Source organism: Carya illinoinensis, chromosome 1, assembly GCF_018687715.1.
Source record: "Carya illinoinensis cultivar Pawnee chromosome 1, C.illinoinensisPawnee_v1, whole genome shotgun sequence".
Taxonomy (NCBI): domain Eukaryota; kingdom Viridiplantae; phylum Streptophyta; class Magnoliopsida; order Fagales; family Juglandaceae; genus Carya; species Carya illinoinensis.
In genome coordinates this window covers 52,829,700-52,850,718 of record NC_056752.1, presented here as the reverse complement: position 1 = coordinate 52,850,718, position 21,019 = coordinate 52,829,700, and the positions used below count along the sequence as shown (strand labels likewise).

Genomic DNA, 21,019 nt, shown 5'->3' with positions numbered 1-21,019 from the left:
TTTGGGGCCAATAATTCCTCAATACTTTTAGCCATTGATGAATTAGCATTTAATTTCTCAACAATACATGCAATGAAAAGTGACCTATATAATCTTTTCCTTTAAAGAAATTAAATTCTATCTCTTTGAATACGTACTCTTGGCCGGCTATGCCATTTTTTACGAAGTTTTAACTTGGTTAATCATATATATTCATATGGGATTCAAATGTGAAGTTGGGCTTGGAGGAAGGTGGGGTTGATCCTAATGGCCAGGTATATGGGACACATACGGCGCCTGAACCAGGTGACGTTCTGTGACTCTTTGATCAAAGGCTAGCTCATCGATCCTGCAATATCTTACTATCATGTGAGGCATGGTCCAAGAGATGTGCTCATGTTTGGAAGCTTATGGTTGTCATTCATTAATTTTCTAAAAATAAATTGTAGATTCAATAAGATGGCCCACCAAAATTATACTAATCGAAGGGTTGTGGTTTCTCTGTGTGACAACATCTTTGACCCACTTGCAGTTGAATTAATAGACCATCTCTGTTGGGATCAAAGAAGTAGGTGTAGCAAGCCATGTGAAAATAAGGCACATTAATGACCCTCAGCTATGCTATCACATCAGGCCGAAATATATACATATATATAGATTGGGTAAATCTTTATTTTTTCCTAAGCTAGCTAGCTTTGGGTAAATCTTGATGTGTCTTTAATTTCTTACCAAGAGGAATTCTGGGTGGAGCCCACCTAATGGTGGGTCCAGATCCTTTTGATTTGTACAACCTAATATGATATTAGCAATCATAATGAAACATTAATATCTCCTAAAATTAAGATGTAAAGTAACTGAAATATTGTTATGTGACAGTTAATTATCATAATAATCTTAAACTAAGATGGGTTGTGGAAGCTGGCCTGGTGAAAGGAATGAAAGTCTCAGCACAAGTCTTGTCAATGAAACATATGAAGAAGAAGTTGTGGTGCGCGCATTGCTTTTGCTACTGTGAATCAGTTGGGCTGTCAACTTTTTTCGTGTTATACTGCCTTAGTCCTTACCATATTACCATTAAAATATTCTCTGCCTTCCATTTTGCCTTTGAATTAAGAAACAGCTCAAAAATCTCCAGTTGGAAAGAGACTCTCCAAAAGATGCATGTGGAGCTATCACTTTGCTCGGATTAGGTGGGAAATTAAACCAACAAGGGATCTTCTCACTTACCATCTTATGATCATTCATATTAAATTAATAGACGATATTTATTTATTATTTTTTTTGTCCCCAGCTCTTATATATATATATATATATATATATTTTTATGAAGACTCTCTTTTAAAAAAATACACTGCTGCAGTTGAACTTTGAACATGACTTCTTTTTGTGTACTGGACTGTGCATGATATTGCATGGTCATCCGATAATAAGAATCACAAACATCGATCGAAATCCCTAAGTTGGAGAGAAAGAGAGACTGAAGAGCATGTTTGGGGGTTGTGGTAGAAGTCTTAAAAATGTTTAAATAGTTTTAAAAGTTTTTTAATGAAAAAATTAAGTTGTTTAAATATTACATATTAAAACACTTTTAATATCAAATAAACTAAAAATTCTATTTGAGAAAAAACATTAACCGATAATGCGGAACGTAATTCATATTTTAAAAAGACTGTTAATATACAAAAATACTCATACAACTTTAAAACTTTCAATGGTCATAATTTTTAAAAATTTAAATGATTGTCATTTCTACATTAGAAAACACTTTTTTAATTTATTTCCAAGCAAACGTAACATATTTGAAAGTATTTTAAACATGATATAGTTACTAAATAATAAATAAATTTTTAATAATAAAACTTATTACTTAAATTATAAGTTATAAACTATATTTCTCATCACAAGCCCAAACATACACTAATTAGGCAAATAATTTGAGAAACAAATCATTCAAAATCCCCGAGTTTTAGATTTAACAATTAATGATTATAGCATTAGGTTCAAAGACCGATATGAAAATTTAGAAAATGACAGACATACAATTATTTTTATAATTTTTTATACAATTATATTTTAAATAAGGAGAATTTTTGTAAAATAACTTAGGTTATATAGAGGGTTGTGTATCATTCCTTTATAAATTTTATAAAAATAAAAAATGGAATAATAGTTTGTTTTGAAAAATGCTTGGCATATATAATATATAGTACATGACTCAATTTAAATAATTAGAAAATTTACATTGTTACGTGCCTTAATTTCCTTTTCTAATGATCACTAGAAAGTAGAAACCCAAACAAGGTCCGTCCGGGCAGTAGTGATAAGCGTGCTCTCTCAGCTAAAAGATTTTAATACATTTCTACAGTATGATAATCATAATAACAGAAAAAGATTAGAAACATGACTGATCTTTTGGAACAATAGGGCAAGTTCAACGTCCACTCGTTAATTTCATGGCACAAATACTTCTATTGCTCGAAGACCAATCCATTTACTCAAAAGTCTCTTTACAGAACTGAATTTGCTTCAAACAAAAGGGGCCCCCCACTGCTCAATTAAATATTTCTATTTTTTTCCAGTAGGAAAAGGCCCACAATTTACTTTCCTCGCATGTAATTGACTGTTCTTTTCTCAGCCTTCATGTATAGAAAATAAAAAGCAAAGGTAGACTTTGCAAATCCTAGTACTAGCTAGAGCCTAGAGGTGGCAGAACCTGATGCAGAACGGCCAATAAAAATAAAAAAATGCTCAAAATAAAGAGGACCCCAAGTTTTGACCAATTGACACCATTCACAATAATGATCATATAATATGGTGGAGATTTACTGAGATTTTAAACATCTTTTCACTTGCAAAATGCTGGACCGCCCTTTGGAAAATCTGTGTATCAGATCAGAAAAAGCCTACTAATTGCTCCAACATGGGCAGCAAATTAACGTTGTCCTACTTAGATGTTGATTTGATTTGATCGATGACAGATCACTAATTTCATGAACTAAGTTGTCATAATTATTTGGTTTGATGATGATGATGAACAACAGAAGTGGTCAAGACTACAACAGTTTGCTGCATAATAAGACAGTAATAGTGGAGGACCTCACATCACTGAGTTCCTCTGAATAAATGGGTACAATATACAATGTCATGTCATTGAATGGAATTGCAATAGTTCCATGATATTTGCAGGTGAAAACTTGAATGCCATTTATGTTTCTTGCTTGACGTAACAAATTTATAATTAAATGCAATAGGCTCCGGTCGTTAAAGAAGATGGCTCAATTTGTCATTTTCCTTTTGCGTTTTCTCTCTTTCCAAACACATGATTACTTTCTGCGTTTCTTAGCATGGAAGTTAACATCAGAATTGGGAAATTATAAGAGGGAGGAGGAACCAAAACATTACGCCACTCCCTCAAAACTTCGTCACAAAACAAACATCGAAGGTGATTCTAGCATAAAGTTTAGATTTTTAAGGCCGTTATCCTTGAGTGTACCAACTCTAAGTTTGTCGTCAATTTGCAGGGAGCACCTGTCTGGCCGAGTGACCTTATTTTGAAATAAAAGCAGAGATCATGGATCAAATTCACCAAGATTTAAAAGGCACGCTTCCGAATATAAAGGAAATCAAGTGAAACCTTAAAAGAGTTATTAGTTACTCGAAAGAATTCATACACAAAGCTCAGCCAGACAAAATGGGCATTGGCGATCGCCAAAAGCGATCATATGCATCACAATTTTCCATTGGAAAATGCACATATGATCCTAATAATCTCATCCACAACACTAAAAAGCCAATCACTTCCTTGACATGCAAGGAAAGATTTCATAGTTCCCATCCATCTAATAAACTCAGTTTTATCTTTGTTCTCCACGTATTCATGAAAGAAAGCAGCAAGTTCATCATTTATAACCCTTGCTTCCAAAAATTCATATAGGGCGTCTTGTAACTCATCATCCAATTCCCTGCAACAAACCAATCACAAAAACAGCATTATCAGACCAAAGCTCAATAATCCAACCTTTAAATGACGTGTAAACAAAGAATAAAGTATATACTATTTAATGATAAGCGTGGCAGTGTTCTGGTCATTTTTTCTACCCAGCTAGTATGATTCAAAACCCTTCTTTTACCCTCCAATTCCTTAATAATTAAATGGATTACTAGAAGAATTTTTTTTTTTTAAAGTGGATTACTAGAAGAAACTGAAAGACTCATATTTTTGAATTCAGGGTTTGAATAAGGCTGAACCGGCATCTTATCGCCACGACTTAGATAAAGCCTGTTAATCTCTATACTATCTGGCCAAGCTGAGCACACATCTCCAATACGTCACCACCTTCCCATTTAGTGATATTGACTATGTGAAGCTGGACCCCAAACCATAGTGCTGCCACCACCACCTGATTTTGAAGCAGGAATGGCTTCATCAAACATGGTGATCTCGACTTTAATGTCTTCATCTCCAAATTTCTTTTCAATACAATTCACTTCTCTCCAGGCCGGTCGTCTACTGTGAACCAATAAAATTTTGCCACAGGCTGTAACATGAGAACATGGTTAACTACTAAAGTCTAGATAATGAAATGACTATTGACTTAGGTGAAACGGTTCAGGGACAAAATTTTGAAAAACAAAGACCGGTCACAGGATTTAGAAAATAGATAAAACTATATATATATATATTAACTCCCTGTATGGACGCTGAGAAGACCTAGTAGAGAGAAAAACAGCACAAAATACTACTATCTTCATATTTTGTTGCTTCTGAAGAACATAAATCAACTCGTAGAATTCAGGTAATAAGTGTGTTTCTGGACTCAATTGGGCAAGGGATTTTGCTTAGTCCCTCCCAGGCCCATCAATCAAAATGTTTTTTTGCAAGAACGATCTCATTAACCAACCAAAGCACAAGCTTAGTTGCTTTTGAAGAACATAAATCAACTCGTAGAATTCAGGTAATAAGTGTGTTTCTGGACTCAATTGGGCAAGGGATTTTGCTTAGTCCCTCCCAGGCCCATCAATCAAAATTTTTTTTCGCAAGAACGATCTCATTAACCAACCAAAGCACAAGCTTCGTAACGAAATTTCAAACAACATAAATGGACTCTTATATTCTATTTGATTGCTGAAATTAAGCACGACCAAATAAAAATGAGACTGTTACGGTAATGCGAGTTTAGATTCCAACAAGCAACAATTCAGTTAAGTCCATTAGTCTAGATTTTTTCATCGATGGCAGAGTTTCCGAACTGATAATAGAAGCAGGGTCTTGCTACACAACCTACCAATACCCCACTTTTTTTAATTTTTTAATATTTTTTTTTTGAATTTATTCTTTTTAAATTAATTTAATTATTTTATTTATTATTTATATATTAAATATTTAATAAAATATAAAATAATAAAAATTAAAAAATGATTTAGTGTCGAGATATTAGGAGGTTGTGAAGATTTTTTCATAGAAGCAAGATTCAGTAAAAAAAAAATATTCGAGAATATCATCCCAAAGAACGAATCAAAACTATTACGGTTATTTACTTTTTCTCCGGAACCATTAACATTCTGGAAAGAAGAATAAAGAACAACAAAAAAGAGTAAGCGAAAATACCTGTGCGGCAGGGCAACGTTCAAGCTCGTACTGGATCTCGTTGCGGAGGAGTTTTGAGGATGTGCCCTTCGAAGGCCGAGTTGCGCATGTCGGAGATGTAAGCTCTTTGTTGGGTTGTTTGAAAGCGAGAGTTCCGTGTGATTTTGAGAACGGGTTCTTCTAGTTGTGGTTGGAGAAGGTGGATTGGAAAGGTTCTGGAACATGAGGAAAAAGAATAAAGGATATTTCCGAAAAGTGGTTGGATTAGGCGCGCCATTGGAGGATTCGTTTTGGTGTGACAACGAGAATGAAATGGTGGGAGAGGGAGTGTTCACAGGTTAGGGTTTATGTACCTGTCATTTCAGGTGAATATGGGCCAGATGAATTATGGAGAAAAGAAAAATAAAAAGGGTATACAACAGGTAAAACTCGAGCGGATAGAACAACCACCATCAAGCAAAGGTATCGTGAATGACTCTCTCTTGATCAATCTGACCGAGTTTTTGGAATTCAAGATGATCCTAAAATCTGGGAATTAAATGTCCAAATAGGATGGAACGAATATAGATAACACTAATCAGAGAGAGAGAGAGAGAGAGAGAGAGATGCGAAACAAGAATTAAAAGCAAACAACTCACAGTGGAATTCGAGGCAAGGAAGGCAAAACACAAATGGAACAGAGAAAGGAGGGGCATAAAGACACAGACGAAATCTGGAACTATTGAGTTTAGTTTTCCTCATTTTACCGCGGATTCCTAATATCTTGCGTTTCTTCTGTCCCAGGTGTTTCTCTCCATTTGTGTATAATAGATCAATATAGATTGAGTTCTCTAATTCTTAATTTGGTGGCTTGTCGTTTGTCGTGTAAATTACTTGGATTTCCCTCCCCTATTGATCTCCCCATCTTCATCTGAACCCCCGGTGCCGACGAAGGAGGTGCTTGATACCATATGCACATCATCGGATCTCCCACTAGATAAATCAACGGGCTCAAGCCTCAAGATCGGTTATTTAGAGAAGACATTTTTAGAATTGCATGGGGTTTTGTTTTCACCACTAGAGATTTGTTTTTTCAATTTTTGTGTATGGATTGCATGAATACTCCAATTTGATTGAAACTATACGGGTAAGGGTTGAAAGATAGTCTTCCGTCCACCTGGAATCAGAGAAGAACACTTTATGCTAATGTGCAGCATCACGACTAATCTAAAATAAAATAAAAATTGCGCTTTTAACTTTATAAATTGGAAGTGATCTTGTATGCAAATAATTATAACATTGTGCCCTTGCCATTCCATCCAAGTGCGCGCGCCCACCCACATTCCCACACAAGTTAAGTGATACCAGTGATGTTGAAGCCGGTGGAATCTTGATATCAGTGACCCTCCTGTATAAGAAGTTGGTTAGTGTGTGCCTCTCCTTTTGCGCTATGTATGAGATATCAGAGCTAATACTTTCGATACCAAATTTAACTTGGCATGGACAAGATGGATATCATGGATTAGAAGATCGGTGGAACAACACTCAGTTTGTTGTATTAGTCACCGAAAATAATCACGGTTGATGAGAAATGCAAACGAAGCAATAGATACCACAATCTGAAACAAGAAGACACATTTTTAGGCAATGTAATGCATCTAAATTGAAATCCCCAAGGCATTCACAAATAAAATATTTCTTCCATATTGCCAGCAGAGAAAGCCCCCCAACAAGAGAACATTCAGCCGCATACAAATTTCAACTAACAAGCAATCGAATTTGTTGATCAACATACCTCTGTGTCACCCACCAGTCCCGATCCCACTTTCATGCCAATAAATTAGTGGCCTTTCAAGAATATACGCATACTGTGTCGGGTGCAAGCTTTGTCTAAGACGAAACAAAACCTCTGCGCTTTTATATCTACACTAGCTGAAGAAGCATTTTTATTCACGTCCAAGCATCTTGAGAAGGTCCTCCATTAATTTTGGGTCTTGCCCTTCTGATCCTGCAAGGAAGCATCAGGAACTGGTGCTGACCCACTCACCCTCTCTCGGCCCAACCAAGGTCGATCCTGTTTATTGAGATGATCGCTCTCTACAATCTTGCTTGGTTCTGATCCACTTTTGGTGTCAGTTGGCCCAGTTGTCGCAAAATTCCTTTCCTCACTACCTTCTCCCCGGTTTTTGGCTAAGCTGCTGATGGACTGTTTCTTTGTTTCAACAGCAATTCCTTTTACTGCCTCCTCAAGTTTATCCAGTCTCACTTTCATCTCCAAAAGCTCTGGATCAGATACCGTTTCTTTTCCTTCTATAACACTTAATTCCATCTCTTTTTCCTTCTCTTCTTCTTGCTTCTTTTTTTGCTCCAATTCCTAAAATTTTGGTGGAAAAACCAATCACAACAAGAAAACCAACAAAAAGCCAAGCAAAACATAACTATCCTTTACGAAGTTTTCACATGTCTATCAAACTACAGACATGTGGTACATCCAAGAGATCTCGTACCTTAAATAAGTTGTATCATTGCCAGTAACAAAGTATGATGCATGCCACAATATGTATGTTTTTTAGATTATTCCACATGTCAGATGAAGTGAATAATATAGATTCACCATGAGAATCCTTGGGTTATTGAAAGTAAATTCCATCCCTCAAACAAAGTATTGAAGAAATAAAGTGAAGAAAGAAAGAAAGATCAACAGTCTTTAAATGAAGAGAGAGTAAATGACAAAACAATCCGACAAACATTAATATCTAATATACTTCATTGCATGCTTATAAAGAAGAAGGAAATTTACTTACAGCTTCCATTCTTCTCATTTCATAGCGAGCATATTGAGCCACCAAATATACAGCTGTCACAGGAAGCAAGCCTTTTAGATACTAGCATCAAACGTAGGAACATTTCAAAAGAAAAAACATGATGTGTAAATTAACATACCCAAGGAAGGCATGCAGGCAAAGAAGAGTTGTACCAGATGGAAATCAAGCCTGACCATGGAAGAGGGACAAGTAAGAATATGAATTATAATGGAGATGAACATGAAAAGAGGATAACCAGATATAGTCTTAGAGTAGTGATGAGGCATATATTGGGTAGTTTCCTCAATAAACATTTTCGATTTATTTCTCAATTGCACGAATACCCCAAAATGAGTAGATTACCCATCATAACCCTGTTATAATTATTTTATTGTAACCCTGATAAAAACTCACATGAATGCTAGGCTGCAATCTGAATGTACCATATATATAACACAAATTCACTTGTATGAATTAGCTATAAACCATTAGACGCATGAAAATAAAACCCCATATGAAGAGATGTGGACACTAGGATGCAAAGGTGGATTCTATTATACAAGCATGAAGTCAGTTGAAATTATCAAACAAGCATATGAATTTATTCCTCAATTTAATGATACCCATACTACCCTCTCTAATTTCGCTACCTTTTCTTCCACTTGTCCGACATATTATACAAGCATGAAGCCAGTTGAAAATATCAAACAAGCATATGAATTTATTCCTCAATTTGATGGTACCCATACTACCCTCTCTAATTTCACTACCTATTCTTCCACTTGTCCAACATATTATCCCCATTCTTCTCAATTGCCCGGCGCCAAAAAATCAAACAATAAGGAAACCCACATTCCTGCTCAGATGTACGCTACCTACATTCTCTTGCATCGTATTAAAGACTATCGCAGTGCTCAAAATTATGCAAATAATAACCGCGATCCACTTCATACATGCCGAAGAGCAATGAAGCAGACATGTTTGACGAAATACCAATAAGAAGTGTAACGCCACGAAACCAAATGAAACGAATAACAACGAAAAAAGAGCCTGAATTTGCAAGCAAAGTAATACCCAAATTTCTTTCTCTTGGGAGGATCGGTGAAGAGGATCTTAGAGGCAGTCGCGAAGTCGAGCTTGTCCAGCTGCTTATACGCCTCGTCATAATTACCCGGACTCGATTCAACAGCATTGTTTTCACTGATACTGCTGTTGTTATTGCTTGGAGGTTTGGTGGTGTTGCTGCCGCTGGTGGTGGGGCTGGGGCTGGGGGTGCAAAATGGTCTGGCCGGGATGGGTTTCCATCGTGTAGCGAATCGGACCCAAGAGGCTCTGGCGCGAAACATTGTGTTTTCGCATTGTAAGTAAACGTCTAGGCTCGTGTAACTTTCAAGGTTCAGGCGCAATTGAAACCCAACTAAAAAAATAAAATAAAAAACAATTACCATACAGGTCCCTAAAGTTTCAAGATTTTAAAACTGAACTTTAAATTTGAAAAAGTTCCACAAAAATTTATTGTTCAGAATTCTATAACAAAATTCTCTCTCAACGTAACGATTTGCCTTCCGTTGAAAGGACGAAAATCCATTTTAGTTAATTAAAGAGGTGAAATATACAATAGGCAAATTAAGAAGCTCAAATAACCAATAGGTTATTGAAAAACATGACTCATATCTATATAATAAATTTTTAAAAAAATACATAATCAACATATTATGGAGTTATAAATTATTAAAAATACAATAAAACATGAAAAATTAGATGCATGAAATTGGACTTACAACATTTAAATTTTATTTTAAGGCTATCTTATATAAATTCTAGACAATTATAAATGTTACGGCCACATTTTATTGTTTAAGTAAAAACACAATAATTTAGAGTTCAAATAACAACTTTAAGTGCTGGTTTGGGGCATGAGATGAAACGTAAAATTCTCATTTAATTTTATTTTATCTCATCTCATCTTATTCTCAAATATAATTTAAATACACAAATTTTAAACTAATCATGATAATTTTTTCAAATTTTGAAATAAAAAATTCTAATCTTTTCAAATCTCCAAATAAAAATAATATTATAATACTATATTCTTATAATATTTTAACTTTATAATATTTTATATTTAACCTTTTATTTCTCATTTTTCAAAATCTAAAAAAATATTCAATTCAAATTATCTTATTATTATTCACAAATTATTTTATTATTATTCACAAAATTCTCATTTTATCTCACTTCCCAAACCTGTCATTTGAATTTAGAAAATGAAGATATAAACTAATATTATTGAACAATGATACACACACAATAATTTTCACAATTATATTTTAAAATAATGACATTTATTTAAAATTATGTTATTTTTATAAATTATTTTTTAATAATATCCTTAACTTCAAATATAATTATATAAAGAATTGTAAAAAAGTCTTTCGAAAGGACTTGGTACCATCACAATTTTTTCTTCGTTTGAACAAAAAGTATCCAAGTGGATGACACTATATATATTTCAAGAATCATAAACTGTGAAGAGCATTCACGTTTTAAGGTATGAATCTAAGTCAATAGTTATAAGATAAATTGATAGCGATCACTCTCACCACCTAAAACAAACGAGGCAATCTTTACCCTTGAAAACGTTGACCAACTTCACTAACCTCCCACCTAAATCCTTCTCAGGTCAAATTTCAGTCTTAGCCCGATAATAAAAATATTTTATTCTATTTTATCTTTACAATTTTTTAAAATTTTTATATAAAATATAATAAATATTTTAATTTTTAAAATAATAATAATATTAAAAAAATAATATTCTAATAATATTTTATTTAAATTTTAATTTTTATATAAATTTTTTTTTTTATCTCAATTTACTATCTAAACCGTAACTTTAACCTCGGATGTTTTGACTTTGGGAAACATTTTATACTTGTTTTAGATAGAATTCTGATTCCTGAAGAGCCATTATTATAATATAGGAGTTTGATTTATTCCAAAATTAAATAAAATTGAATTATCTTCCATCTGGAAGTCCCCACGGCCACACCCCTTTTCCGTGCAGTCTTCACCCTACAATCATGAATCATGATATTCCTTTCCTTTAAAAAAAAAACCTAAAAAAAAAAAAAACCACTAATCAGATATCAGAATATAATTATAATTATAAAAGACAGCCCACTTGGCACCATAATGAGTAAACCACTAAACGTTACTTTCTCCCATGATTTCAAACTTTTTTAAATTGGATCAGAACCAGCTCACTGTTTGTTCAACCCCATCCATTCACGTAATTTCAACTCAACATCAAGGCCATTTATTTCCGAACTCAATTTTATATATCAACCATTTTGTAAGATTTAATTCAAGGGGTGCGGCACTATCTGCCGCCGGTGGTAGCATTAGCAGAAAGTTCTGATTCCCCTAAAAAAGAAAAGATTTTGTATTGTTGGTAGAACTTATAGATATGAGGTTGATATGTAACCGAGAGTGAGGAAGAAGAAAAGTCGGGTGCATCAGAAGATGAATGTTGATGCAGTGAGATCCTGAAAACCATGTTGTGTAGGAAAGGTTCGAGAAATAGTGAAGCGGGAACGGTGCCGGTGTACCTTAATGTGTACGATCTGACACCCATTAATGGGTATGCCTATTGGTTTGGCCTCGGAGTTTACCATTCTGGCGTACAAGGTTAGTGGTGGTTGTGTTTTTTTTTTTTCCTCCTCATCCGTTGTTTGGGTCTTCTTTGAGGTTGTTTTTCATGATTTTGAATTTTGGATGAAGTTGGTGCTGTGCATTGTATATTAGATCTATGCTTCGGTTAGCTTCCCCAGTTCAGATTGCCTCTCTGATCAAATCTGCAAGGGAATTTTATCTTTACCTTATGTCTTTGTGCAGTGTTTTTGGTTATTTAGTTTATTCTGTTACTGATTGGATTTATAGCTTTGAGGATAGAGGGAAGTCTGCTGTGTTTTGTTTGGATGACGAGAAAGTTCAAGAAAATCGAAGGTGTTACAGAGTTGAGTTTTTGGGTGTTTTGTGTTGCGGGACCCTTGGAAACACATTAAAATGTCTACTCAACAAGGATAAACATATGACATGGTCGATGTGAATTCTGTGATTTGCTTAATCTGCAACAACATAATGAATAAAGTCACTTCTTTTTTACTTTTCTTTGGAAAAAAAAAAAAAACAGAGAATTTATTTTCTATTCTGAATGTTTTGCACATTCTTTACATATTTCCTCGGTTTCCTTTTCTGGGTTTTTGCTGGCCTAAAATATTGTATCTTCTATCTGTCAATTAAGGCTTTTATGTTGGATATATTTCAGTCCATGGTATTGAGTATGCATTCGGAGCTCATGAGTACCCAACAACTGGAATATTTGAAGGGGAGCCAAAACAATGTGATGGATTTACATTTAGGAAGACAATTTCGATTGGGAAAACGGATATGGGGCAGACGGAAGTGAGGGCAGTCATGGAGGAGCTGGCTGGGGAGTACCGAGGGAATGCATATAATTTGATTACCAAAAACTGCAACCATTTTTGCAATGATGCTTGTCTTAGACTCACTGGAAATCCAATCCCGAGTTGGGTTAATCGGCTTGCTAGAATCGGTAAGAGCCATTTTTTGTTTTGGATTTTTGTCTCTGCATTAAAATTTTGGATCTGGATTTGGGTTCTCCTGGGATAGCATTCCATATTTTTAGCGTTTAAATTTGATACCATTCCTGCAGAAGCAAACTGATTAAGAGCAACATGCTTTGAGTTTATTTTTATTTTCAGTCCAGAAATTAATGAGATTTTTTTTTTTGTAGGATTTCTATGCAATTGTGTTCTTCCGGTGACTCTAAATACAACCAAAGTTGGGCATCATCGAATCGAAGATAAGCCATGTGAAGAAGAAAAGAAGAAAATCACTAGCGACTCAAACAGACTCACTTGTTCTAATTCATCTTCTTCTTCATCTTCTCCTTCTAGCTCTACCATTCGCAGGGGTAGGAGCAGAAGCAGACGTGCCCTTCCTCCAACTTCGCCTTTGATTATGGGTTCTTCATCCTGATGGTCAATGTTTGAAGATTGATGTTTCTTTTTTTCTTTTCTTTTTTTCTCCCCTTTTATAAGAACTTAGAAAAAAAAAAAAAAAAAAATCAATGAAAGGAGGCAAAATCAAAGTTTTATATTTTTCGTCCATTCTTTTCATGAGGTCTTCCCCGAGAGAAACCTTGGAGGCATGCAGCAAATTACTGTACGAGTGCATGCTTTTTGGGGGCAAGTTATGAAATGTCTCTGCAACATTACAACCTCATATTGTATGTTTTCTTTTTTTGGATAACTTCATAAAAATTGCCTTGTGGGCATATTCTCTCCTCTGGTCCAGTCCCAAACTCTGAAAAGTAGGCCAACGAAATGATTTTGAAGGAGTAAACAGGTTCAACATCTAAGGAATGGTTTTCCATAAAAAAGGAATGGAAAAGTGGAAAGTAATGGCTGTCTGGTTCTTTGTCAACTTGAACTTAATTGAATAAAGAAACAAACCTTCGTTTTAACGAGACCAGATTGCAGGAAAACGGATGTTGGACTTGATGAGGTGGTGATGGTCCTGTTAGTGTGTTGGAAAGAAATATGAATGTCCAGGGCTTATGCCTTTGTGATCTTCTTTATGTATTGGTAAGTAATGTGGGGGTAAGCATCATGTGCAGTTTTTTTGGCAAAAGTCTAGAAATCTAGTGCTAATCATGGTGCCACGATTTAAGGAAAGATGCACCTGTCGTTTTCCACGGAGGCTGTCGAGTTTCTCATGTTCTTCAAATCTTTTACTTTTTTTCACTGTATTACTCTTTTCTGTCAACAGATTTGGAACTACTACCTTGACCTTTGGCAAAGCACGAGGACCTTAAAACATGTTACATGACAAATATTAATAATAATAATAATAATAATAATAATAATATGGTGGATCCCGCTCTTACCCCACTAGGTGATAGGGGTTCCGGGTTCATTAGAAAGTTTAAGCTGAATGAATATATTAATTCAAAATTTCAAATGATAACAGGAAAAAGAAAAACAAGTACAAAGGGTTCAAGATGGTGAATCTAGAATTCATCCGTAACTTCTATTAGAAATGAAATTCTCTTGTAAAGAGGTGAGAATGATTCTGGATCTCCCATAATTAGGGTAGCCGAATTTCAGCCCGAGAGAGAGCGCTTGCATGCGGATTCCACCTGTCACGACAGCATACATTAAAGGTAGATGTTAGGATAGTCGTCCAACTGAAACAACTGCCAGGAAAGAGTATTAACAATTGCAGAAAGTGCTTAAAAAATTGCCGTCCAACTGTCAGGAATCACATTCATAATTTGATCACTTCAACATAAATAGAGCATAATATAAGCAGGCTTAAATGATCAGCAACTTACAAGAACTACTTGGGTGGTATCTGTATATTGGAAAAAAAAAATGATGGAACCGCAAAAACAGTGAACAATACAGTTTCTTTCTTAAGCATTATACATAATACAAACACGTAACTTCTAAATGTAAGGATCACGGGCACGAATTTCATGTCTAAAAGGAAATGGAGAAATAAAAAATAAGAAAAAAGAAGAAAGAGATCAGGGGACATTTGACTTGTATAGTCTGAGGGGCCCTACAAACAGAAAAATAACAGCGAAGTTGATCAAAAAATGACACTTTGAAATATTAATGAATAAACCATTACGGTAGTGGATTTCAAGTTTACATACTTCAAAAAATAATCGTGGTTTACAGCAGAGAATCAATCTGGACAGAAATAGATCAATTAGCTCTGCTTTGCTTCCAGCCATTCAACAAAATTGTCCAGGATCAAGGGCCCAGCGAGGTTAGGATCATAACTACTAAGGTCTGGAAAACTTATCTGCATGAAAGTATCACTGCTAGTCAGAGTTTAAAATGGTAAGTCAAAGTGGGAGGCCCTATGGGAACATCGATGGATAGACGTTCAAGCAATTTCACCGATATGTTGCATCTGATATGGTTTCAAGTGAATATAAAATTTCTCCCCACATGAGAACAAACCCCCCACCCCCATGGGGCAGGCTCCCTTCAGAGAAAAGTCCTTCTCATAGCATTAATCCTAGGGTTCTAATGCCAAAGTGAAAAAAAGACAGACACCTAAAGAAGCAACACAAGAGGTAGAATTTCTCCCCCTCCCCCCTCCCAGAAACAATGTAATAAAGTGTCCAATGCAGCATAAATAATTGGTAAAAGAACAGTGAAGCCATCCATCGATCCCTGTTTATGACCTTGTAAACAGTAACCAAACTGTAACAGTACCTCATTGCAAAACCGGGAGAAGCCCATCCATTGATCCATATTGATGACCTTGTAATCATTCTGAGCCTGCATTTGGAATACAAACATATAAGCAACGAGTCATTGGTTTTTTTTTTTTTTTTAACTTTTTGCTTGTCTGAGAGAGAGAGAGAGAGAGAGAGGAGAAGGTTATGTATGTCAGTGATTACAGAATATATTAGCTTTCTAGTAGCAACACAATCCCTTTTTCACAGAATATGGCAGAGTTCATTGGTACAGCAATGCTAAGCACTGTGCCACTAAGCTGGCAAACTAGGGTGGAGCTGGGACAATACATATTTAGCAGCTTAAATTGACACGATACCTTCCTTCATAGTGATACATGAGAGCTGCAGGGCTATCAACCGCAACCGTTAAAAATAACATAACTGAACAACTATAATAGATAGAGAGAGAGAGAGAGAGAGAGAGAGAGAGAGAGAGAGAGAGAGAGAGAGAGAGTACAATACATGCATCATTCACCTTTAAATACTCAACAAACAAGTCGACCTGCGCGTGGAATTGGGTGCCTGAAACAAGATCCAATAATTCGCATATGCTCTCTATATCTATGCTTTTTTGTTTCTCCTCTGACAGAATAAGTAACAGATGGTTGAAAGTAAAAGCAATATGAAACTAAAATAAGAAAAGAGAAGACAATACTATGTTCCAAGATTGAGTTGCAAGGCAAGCTAAACTAATTGTACCTGTTAAACAATATTGGAATGCATAGGAATAGAACTCCACAAAGGTCGATGGCTCCTAACCTTCTCGGTGTATATTTAAAAAACTGGAGAATTAGTACACTTTCAACCTTTTTTCAATCATCAGTAGCATCTTATGCATGTTAAAAACATATCTAATTACCAGCATGTTTTCAGAAAGAAAGCCTATTCAAATATTTTACCTCTTTCTCCAGCTCCGGGAGTGCCTTTTTTATTTTATGTACAGTGTCTGCCCTTAGTGCTCTGAGGCCTCTTCGCCACTCTTCCTATAGAGTAGTAGCATCATCTCCGCATAGGAATGGGCTTTTAGAGTAAGAGAGACCAAAAAATACAGGCCTTAAATCATTAGGCAACATGATTTCTTGAGTTTAAGGGTGGGACAAACATGAAGAATTGAACAGGAATAAGAAGAAGAATGCAAAGCATTTTTAATCATGTTCACATGACAAAATATAATTAGAAAACAACGATAAAAACAGAACAAGGAAAATAATGTACATAAAATTTCCTTACCAGGCTAAAATATCCCTGTTTTTCTGATTTCATTCTCCTGGAATGCGTAGCCATCAGTTTTAGCCAATGAGCTGGGGAGTGAAATTTAAGAACTGAAATATCCAATAATGCTAAACAAAACTTAACAAGCAAGCATTAAGATCCTCACATCAGTATGATCCACTTCCATGTCCGAACAAAGAGTTTCAATTCCCTCTGGGCTGTTTAAAAAATACCAAGTATATTACAATTGCACTTAGATTTTCCACATGAAAGGATAGCTTCTCACATGAGAATTAGCATGGCAGAGTTTGACACAAAAGTTGGTTATCATAAAATTGAAGTGAAATATATTAAATTTCAATTATATATAAGTGGCACATAGGATGAACATGCTACATCTTCAAGATCACAGCTGAAAATTCAAAAGAACAGTGGAATCCAAGAAAGAATCGCAAAATATACAGCCCAAAGTGAAGCCAGACAAACAATGAATGAAGAAAAATTCTTTTCAGCAACTTCCCAGATGCAATATATGCAGCACAAAGTGCAGCCATAAAAAAATGGACGGAGGAATATGCTTTTCAGCAAGTTTCACTAGTTGGCTCTAGTGACCTCTACATTGTAAAATGTATGATATTCTTTTCCGGACAAATTATCAACAAGAATTTCCCCCACTTCAAGCCATGATAACCAAAACTACCTTTCAGCATAGCAAACATCAGCCTTGGAGAACTCAGAATTAATATCAATATGGGGGCGATGCAAGTTGTACACACAAAATTGACACAGCCGGATTGAACAAGGAAAGCTTATATTATTAGTAGAAAAATGCACAATTTAATAAAGCCAAATAATCAAAGAAAGCTTACATTACACATTTCAAAAGGCAAATACCAAAGACTAAAGCCGCATATTTCTGATCTGAATTGTGATAGAGTAGACTTACTCAATCATACCAGAAGACCCATTTGCATAAGAAAAAAATAGGTTATCAACTCGTTCCAACTCTTTTGAAGTTGCTTTATTTGAGGCTGAACAAATGAGATTCATATCATTATAGTAACTGACAACAGAGCGTTAAAATCCACAAATGACCAATGAAAGAATTTGGATACCGTATGCACAAACTATTACACAATAACTTTTATTTCAACATATGCATAATGGATGTTACTCAGCTCCACTCAGCCATAATTGGGCTTGTCGATCTTTATCCATTAATCGGGCCTTAAGATGGAGCAACCACATCTAAATTTTAACCCATATAAAAGTAAGCTGTTTGCAAGCCTTCTCATTTGCTCAATAATTTAACCCATTATTTTCGCGCTGAAATCTCCACAAGAATTATCAGAAAAATTAAAATTTGAAATTCACTCAGCATCACTGAATAATGGCACTTACAACTCTTTTTCCTTTGTCTTCCATGAGGAACCAAGACTAAAAGAGAGAAGAATTGCAATGTTTTATTTTCTTCTCTTTTCTCTGTTTTTCTGTTTTCCGTAATAACTCTACTTCCTTTTTCGTTGAATCCATTAATCTCTAGCCAGAGAGGACTTTTGCAAGATATTGAAGTTTAGCAATCCAAAGTTTCTTTGGAAAATTAGGTTCGATCACCCTCTGGTTTTTTCAGAGTCAAATCCTTCTTGCGGATCTTGACTTGTGCCAGTAAAACAGGACTCCTGACAAATGAGCTTTTGGTTTTGCATGGCCATAAATTCAGTAGAATATATATATATTTTTTTATAAGTAAAAGATTTTATTGCTCCACGTGAAAAGGCAAAACTCGAGTATACAGGACTATACAAAAGAGAGCCTAGTTACAAACTAAATGCTACGAATAGTAGCATAATAGTCATGAAGATTTGTTCTATTCAATACAATAGAGGACACTCAAAGTAATAGGGTATGAAAGAAAAAAGCCCTGAAACCATCGAGGGAGTGTTCCTTATTTTCAAAATAGCGTTTATTTCTTTCGATCCATGTGCACCACATTAAGCATAAATGTACCATCTTCCAAACAGTAGCTATCTGACGATTGCCTCTTATCCCTTGCCAACAAGACAATAAATCAATCACTCTCCTAGGCATAGCCCATACAATATCAAGCCTGGATAGGATTTCATCCCACAAAGTCTTAACTACTTCGTAGTGAAGAAGAAGGTGGTCCACAGATTCAGTGAATATATGACATTGCCTAGGGAAATTCCTGACATTTTGGCCATAAATTCAGTAGAATACATGAGATTTTGGGCTTTTATATGTTGGTAATTTTCCCATTTGCTTTTTTTTGCCTTGTTCATCTATATAATTTAGTGCTTGTGATCATGTGATTTTCTCTTATGGGATATAGCAGGCAGTATTGGATTGTGACTGTGGACAGTGTTGGATTGTTGGATTATAGCAGGCAATGTTGGATTTTTGGATTGTACATATGAGATTTTACCATATATGTCTATATGCGATTTTTATTTTATAGATTGTGAAAATGAAAATGAATATGATTGTTAGAAGTTATTGGAGATTATGAAAATAAAATGAAAAAGTAATTAAAAAATATAAATAACAAAAAATATCTAATATTTTATTATTATAGAAAATATGATAGATAATCTAATGTAGACTTCAAGTTTTGAGTAATTAATTAAAAGTAAAAAAGTTACATATTTTTCAAATTTTGAAGATTAGGATGGCAATCCAATGCCAATACGAGTAATGTTATTCATCATCTTAATTCTCATCATTCTCTCATCATCTCATGATGTGACATTAGATGATTGGAGATTATTTATTATAGAGCATTACTACACATAAGCCTACACACCACATATTTTTTATTTTTTTTTCAAAATTTTTTTTGAGTTTATTCTTAAAAGAATTAATTTTTTTTACTCATTATCTATATATTAAACATTTGATAAAAGAAAAAAATTAAAAAAATTATGGTGTGTGGTGCGTAGGCTTATGTTTATAATTTTTTTATTATATTTTACTTGTAAACCTATTGTCTAATACTATATCATAAAATGATAAGAGGATGATGAGAAATACGGTGATGAATAGATTTTTTCTTTAAATAATAGTGTATGAATCTCTCACTCTCTCTCTAACGGCAACCGAAGTAGAGAAATGCTTTGGAACGGTTAGACTGTTTTTAGCCCTTTAACAGCCTCCAATAATAAGGTTCCATCTCAGTATTGCATAAGTTAAAGCCATGAGGAGCAGCGCCTGAAATTGCTAGCTATAATTAAAAACCCTACGAATGAATTGTTTCCCCTTCCCTCTTCTACCAGACGAGTTGGGCTTGTTGCTTCCACCAGCCGTTGCCACCACTACCAGACCATCGCTAGCTGTTCGACACAACCAGTTCGTCGTCATACCCAGCCAGTCAATGTATTCTATTTTACAGAAATCACCAATTGCAATAAACTTGAAACAAAACTCTTCAAATTGAAAATACATAATATTTTAATTTCTCATGTAGGTTATTTTTCATAAATTACGAATTTGAATCACTAATCGGAGCTAATACTTTTTTCTTCTCCACAGTCCAATATTACTTAGTATATGGGGTCCCTTTAACATCCTAGGTGTCGTTCGAGGAGACTCGCATCCATGGTTTAAGCACAAGACCCCATATGAGCACCAATGTAACGACAATGGGTGGATTTCTATAGCTTTGCTACGTCGAGGGGCTATGGATGAATGAAGAGAAGCATTATGGGGTCTCTATGTCGAGGGTGAACGGGGGTAGAAAATTAGGATGTAGTTAATGGCAAAAAAACAAGGCACTGACAATACCATAAAGATCGACACTTGGTGCCATAATCAGGATGAAGTTAATGGCAAAAAAAATCCCAAAAATCATAGAACTCTTACGAGAAAGTCATAACCAAAACTCATGCAATGTGAGGGCGAAGGACGAGGAGGGCTCGCAAAATCAATTCGTTGTTCAAGACCCTAGGTTTCGGATGGGTGATTGGGGATTGCAAAATCAGTCCATTGGGGGCTCAATGGGTCGATCTCCATCTGTCGTGGCTCGGCAAGAAACAGCCCGTTGCAGCTCGACAAGGTATTTTCAAAATCAGTCCGTCGTTCAAGACTTCATGACCCTTGGTT

At 35.1% G+C, this 21,019-nt stretch overlaps 3 protein-coding genes and 1 pseudogene across 3 annotated transcripts; 1 reads left to right on the top strand and 3 right to left on the bottom strand.

Annotated features, from left to right (window-relative positions):
- Positions 1 to 3,593: 3,593 nt before the first annotated feature.
- Positions 3,594 to 7,478, bottom strand: LOC122285022 (annotated as a pseudogene).
- On the bottom strand, positions 7,166 to 9,795 carry LOC122284990. Its single transcript, XM_043095330.1, has 4 exons — positions 9,424 to 9,795; positions 8,489 to 8,538; positions 8,350 to 8,402; positions 7,166 to 7,919 (listed from the first exon to the last, which is right to left on the bottom strand). Exons 1-4 carry the CDS (start codon positions 9,693 to 9,695, stop codon positions 7,527 to 7,529), a joined length of 768 nt encoding a protein of 255 aa, XP_042951264.1. The 5' UTR covers positions 9,696 to 9,795; the 3' UTR covers positions 7,166 to 7,526.
- Positions 9,796 to 11,571: 1,776 nt separating this feature from the next.
- On the top strand, positions 11,572 to 13,720 carry LOC122285006 (deSI-like protein At4g17486). Its single transcript, XM_043095331.1, has 3 exons — positions 11,572 to 12,036; positions 12,677 to 12,964; positions 13,166 to 13,720. Exons 1-3 carry the CDS (start codon positions 11,904 to 11,906, stop codon positions 13,408 to 13,410), a joined length of 666 nt encoding a protein of 221 aa, XP_042951265.1. The 5' UTR covers positions 11,572 to 11,903; the 3' UTR covers positions 13,411 to 13,720.
- A 587-nt stretch (positions 13,721 to 14,307) lies between these two features.
- On the bottom strand, positions 14,308 to 16,556 carry LOC122301046 (DCN1-like protein 5). Its single transcript, XM_043112118.1, has 6 exons — positions 16,551 to 16,556; positions 16,391 to 16,445; positions 16,167 to 16,273; positions 15,666 to 15,731; positions 15,095 to 15,246; positions 14,308 to 14,572 (listed from the first exon to the last, which is right to left on the bottom strand). The coding sequence occupies exons 1-5, from the start codon at positions 16,554 to 16,556 to the stop codon at positions 15,151 to 15,153; spliced, it is 330 nt and encodes a 109-aa protein (XP_042968052.1). The 3' UTR covers positions 14,308 to 14,572; positions 15,095 to 15,150.
- Positions 16,557 to 21,019: the final 4,463 nt, after the last annotated feature.

Bases quoted from the DNA above. Each gene is read 5' to 3' on its own strand.
- LOC122284990 (XM_043095330.1), bottom strand. From the start codon at position 9,695: ATGTTTCGCGCCAGAGCCTCTTGGGTCCGATTCGCTACACGATGGAAA. The intron at 8,539-9,423 runs GTATTACTTTGC...TTCCATGGTCAG, and splicing joins CCCAAGAGAAAGAAATTTGG to GCTTGATTTCCATCTGGTAC. The intron at 8,403-8,488 runs GTATGTTAATTT...TTCCTGTGACAG, and splicing joins TGCCTGCATGCCTTCCTTGG to CTGTATATTTGGTGGCTCAA.
- LOC122285006 (XM_043095331.1), top strand. From the start codon at position 11,904: ATGTTGTGTAGGAAAGGTTCGAGAAATAGTGAAGCGGGAACGGTGCCG. The intron at 12,037-12,676 runs GTTAGTGGTGGT...GATATATTTCAG, and splicing joins TTACCATTCTGGCGTACAAG to TCCATGGTATTGAGTATGCA. The intron at 12,965-13,165 runs GTAAGAGCCATT...TTTTTTTTGTAG, and splicing joins TAATCGGCTTGCTAGAATCG to GATTTCTATGCAATTGTGTT.
- LOC122301046 (XM_043112118.1), bottom strand. The intron at 15,732-16,166 runs GTGAATGATGCA...TTCCAAATGCAG, and splicing joins TGTTTGTTGAGTATTTAAAG to GCTCAGAATGATTACAAGGT. The intron at 15,247-15,665 runs GTACTGTTACAG...ACTTTCATGCAG, and splicing joins TCTCCCGGTTTTGCAATGAG to ATAAGTTTTCCAGACCTTAG.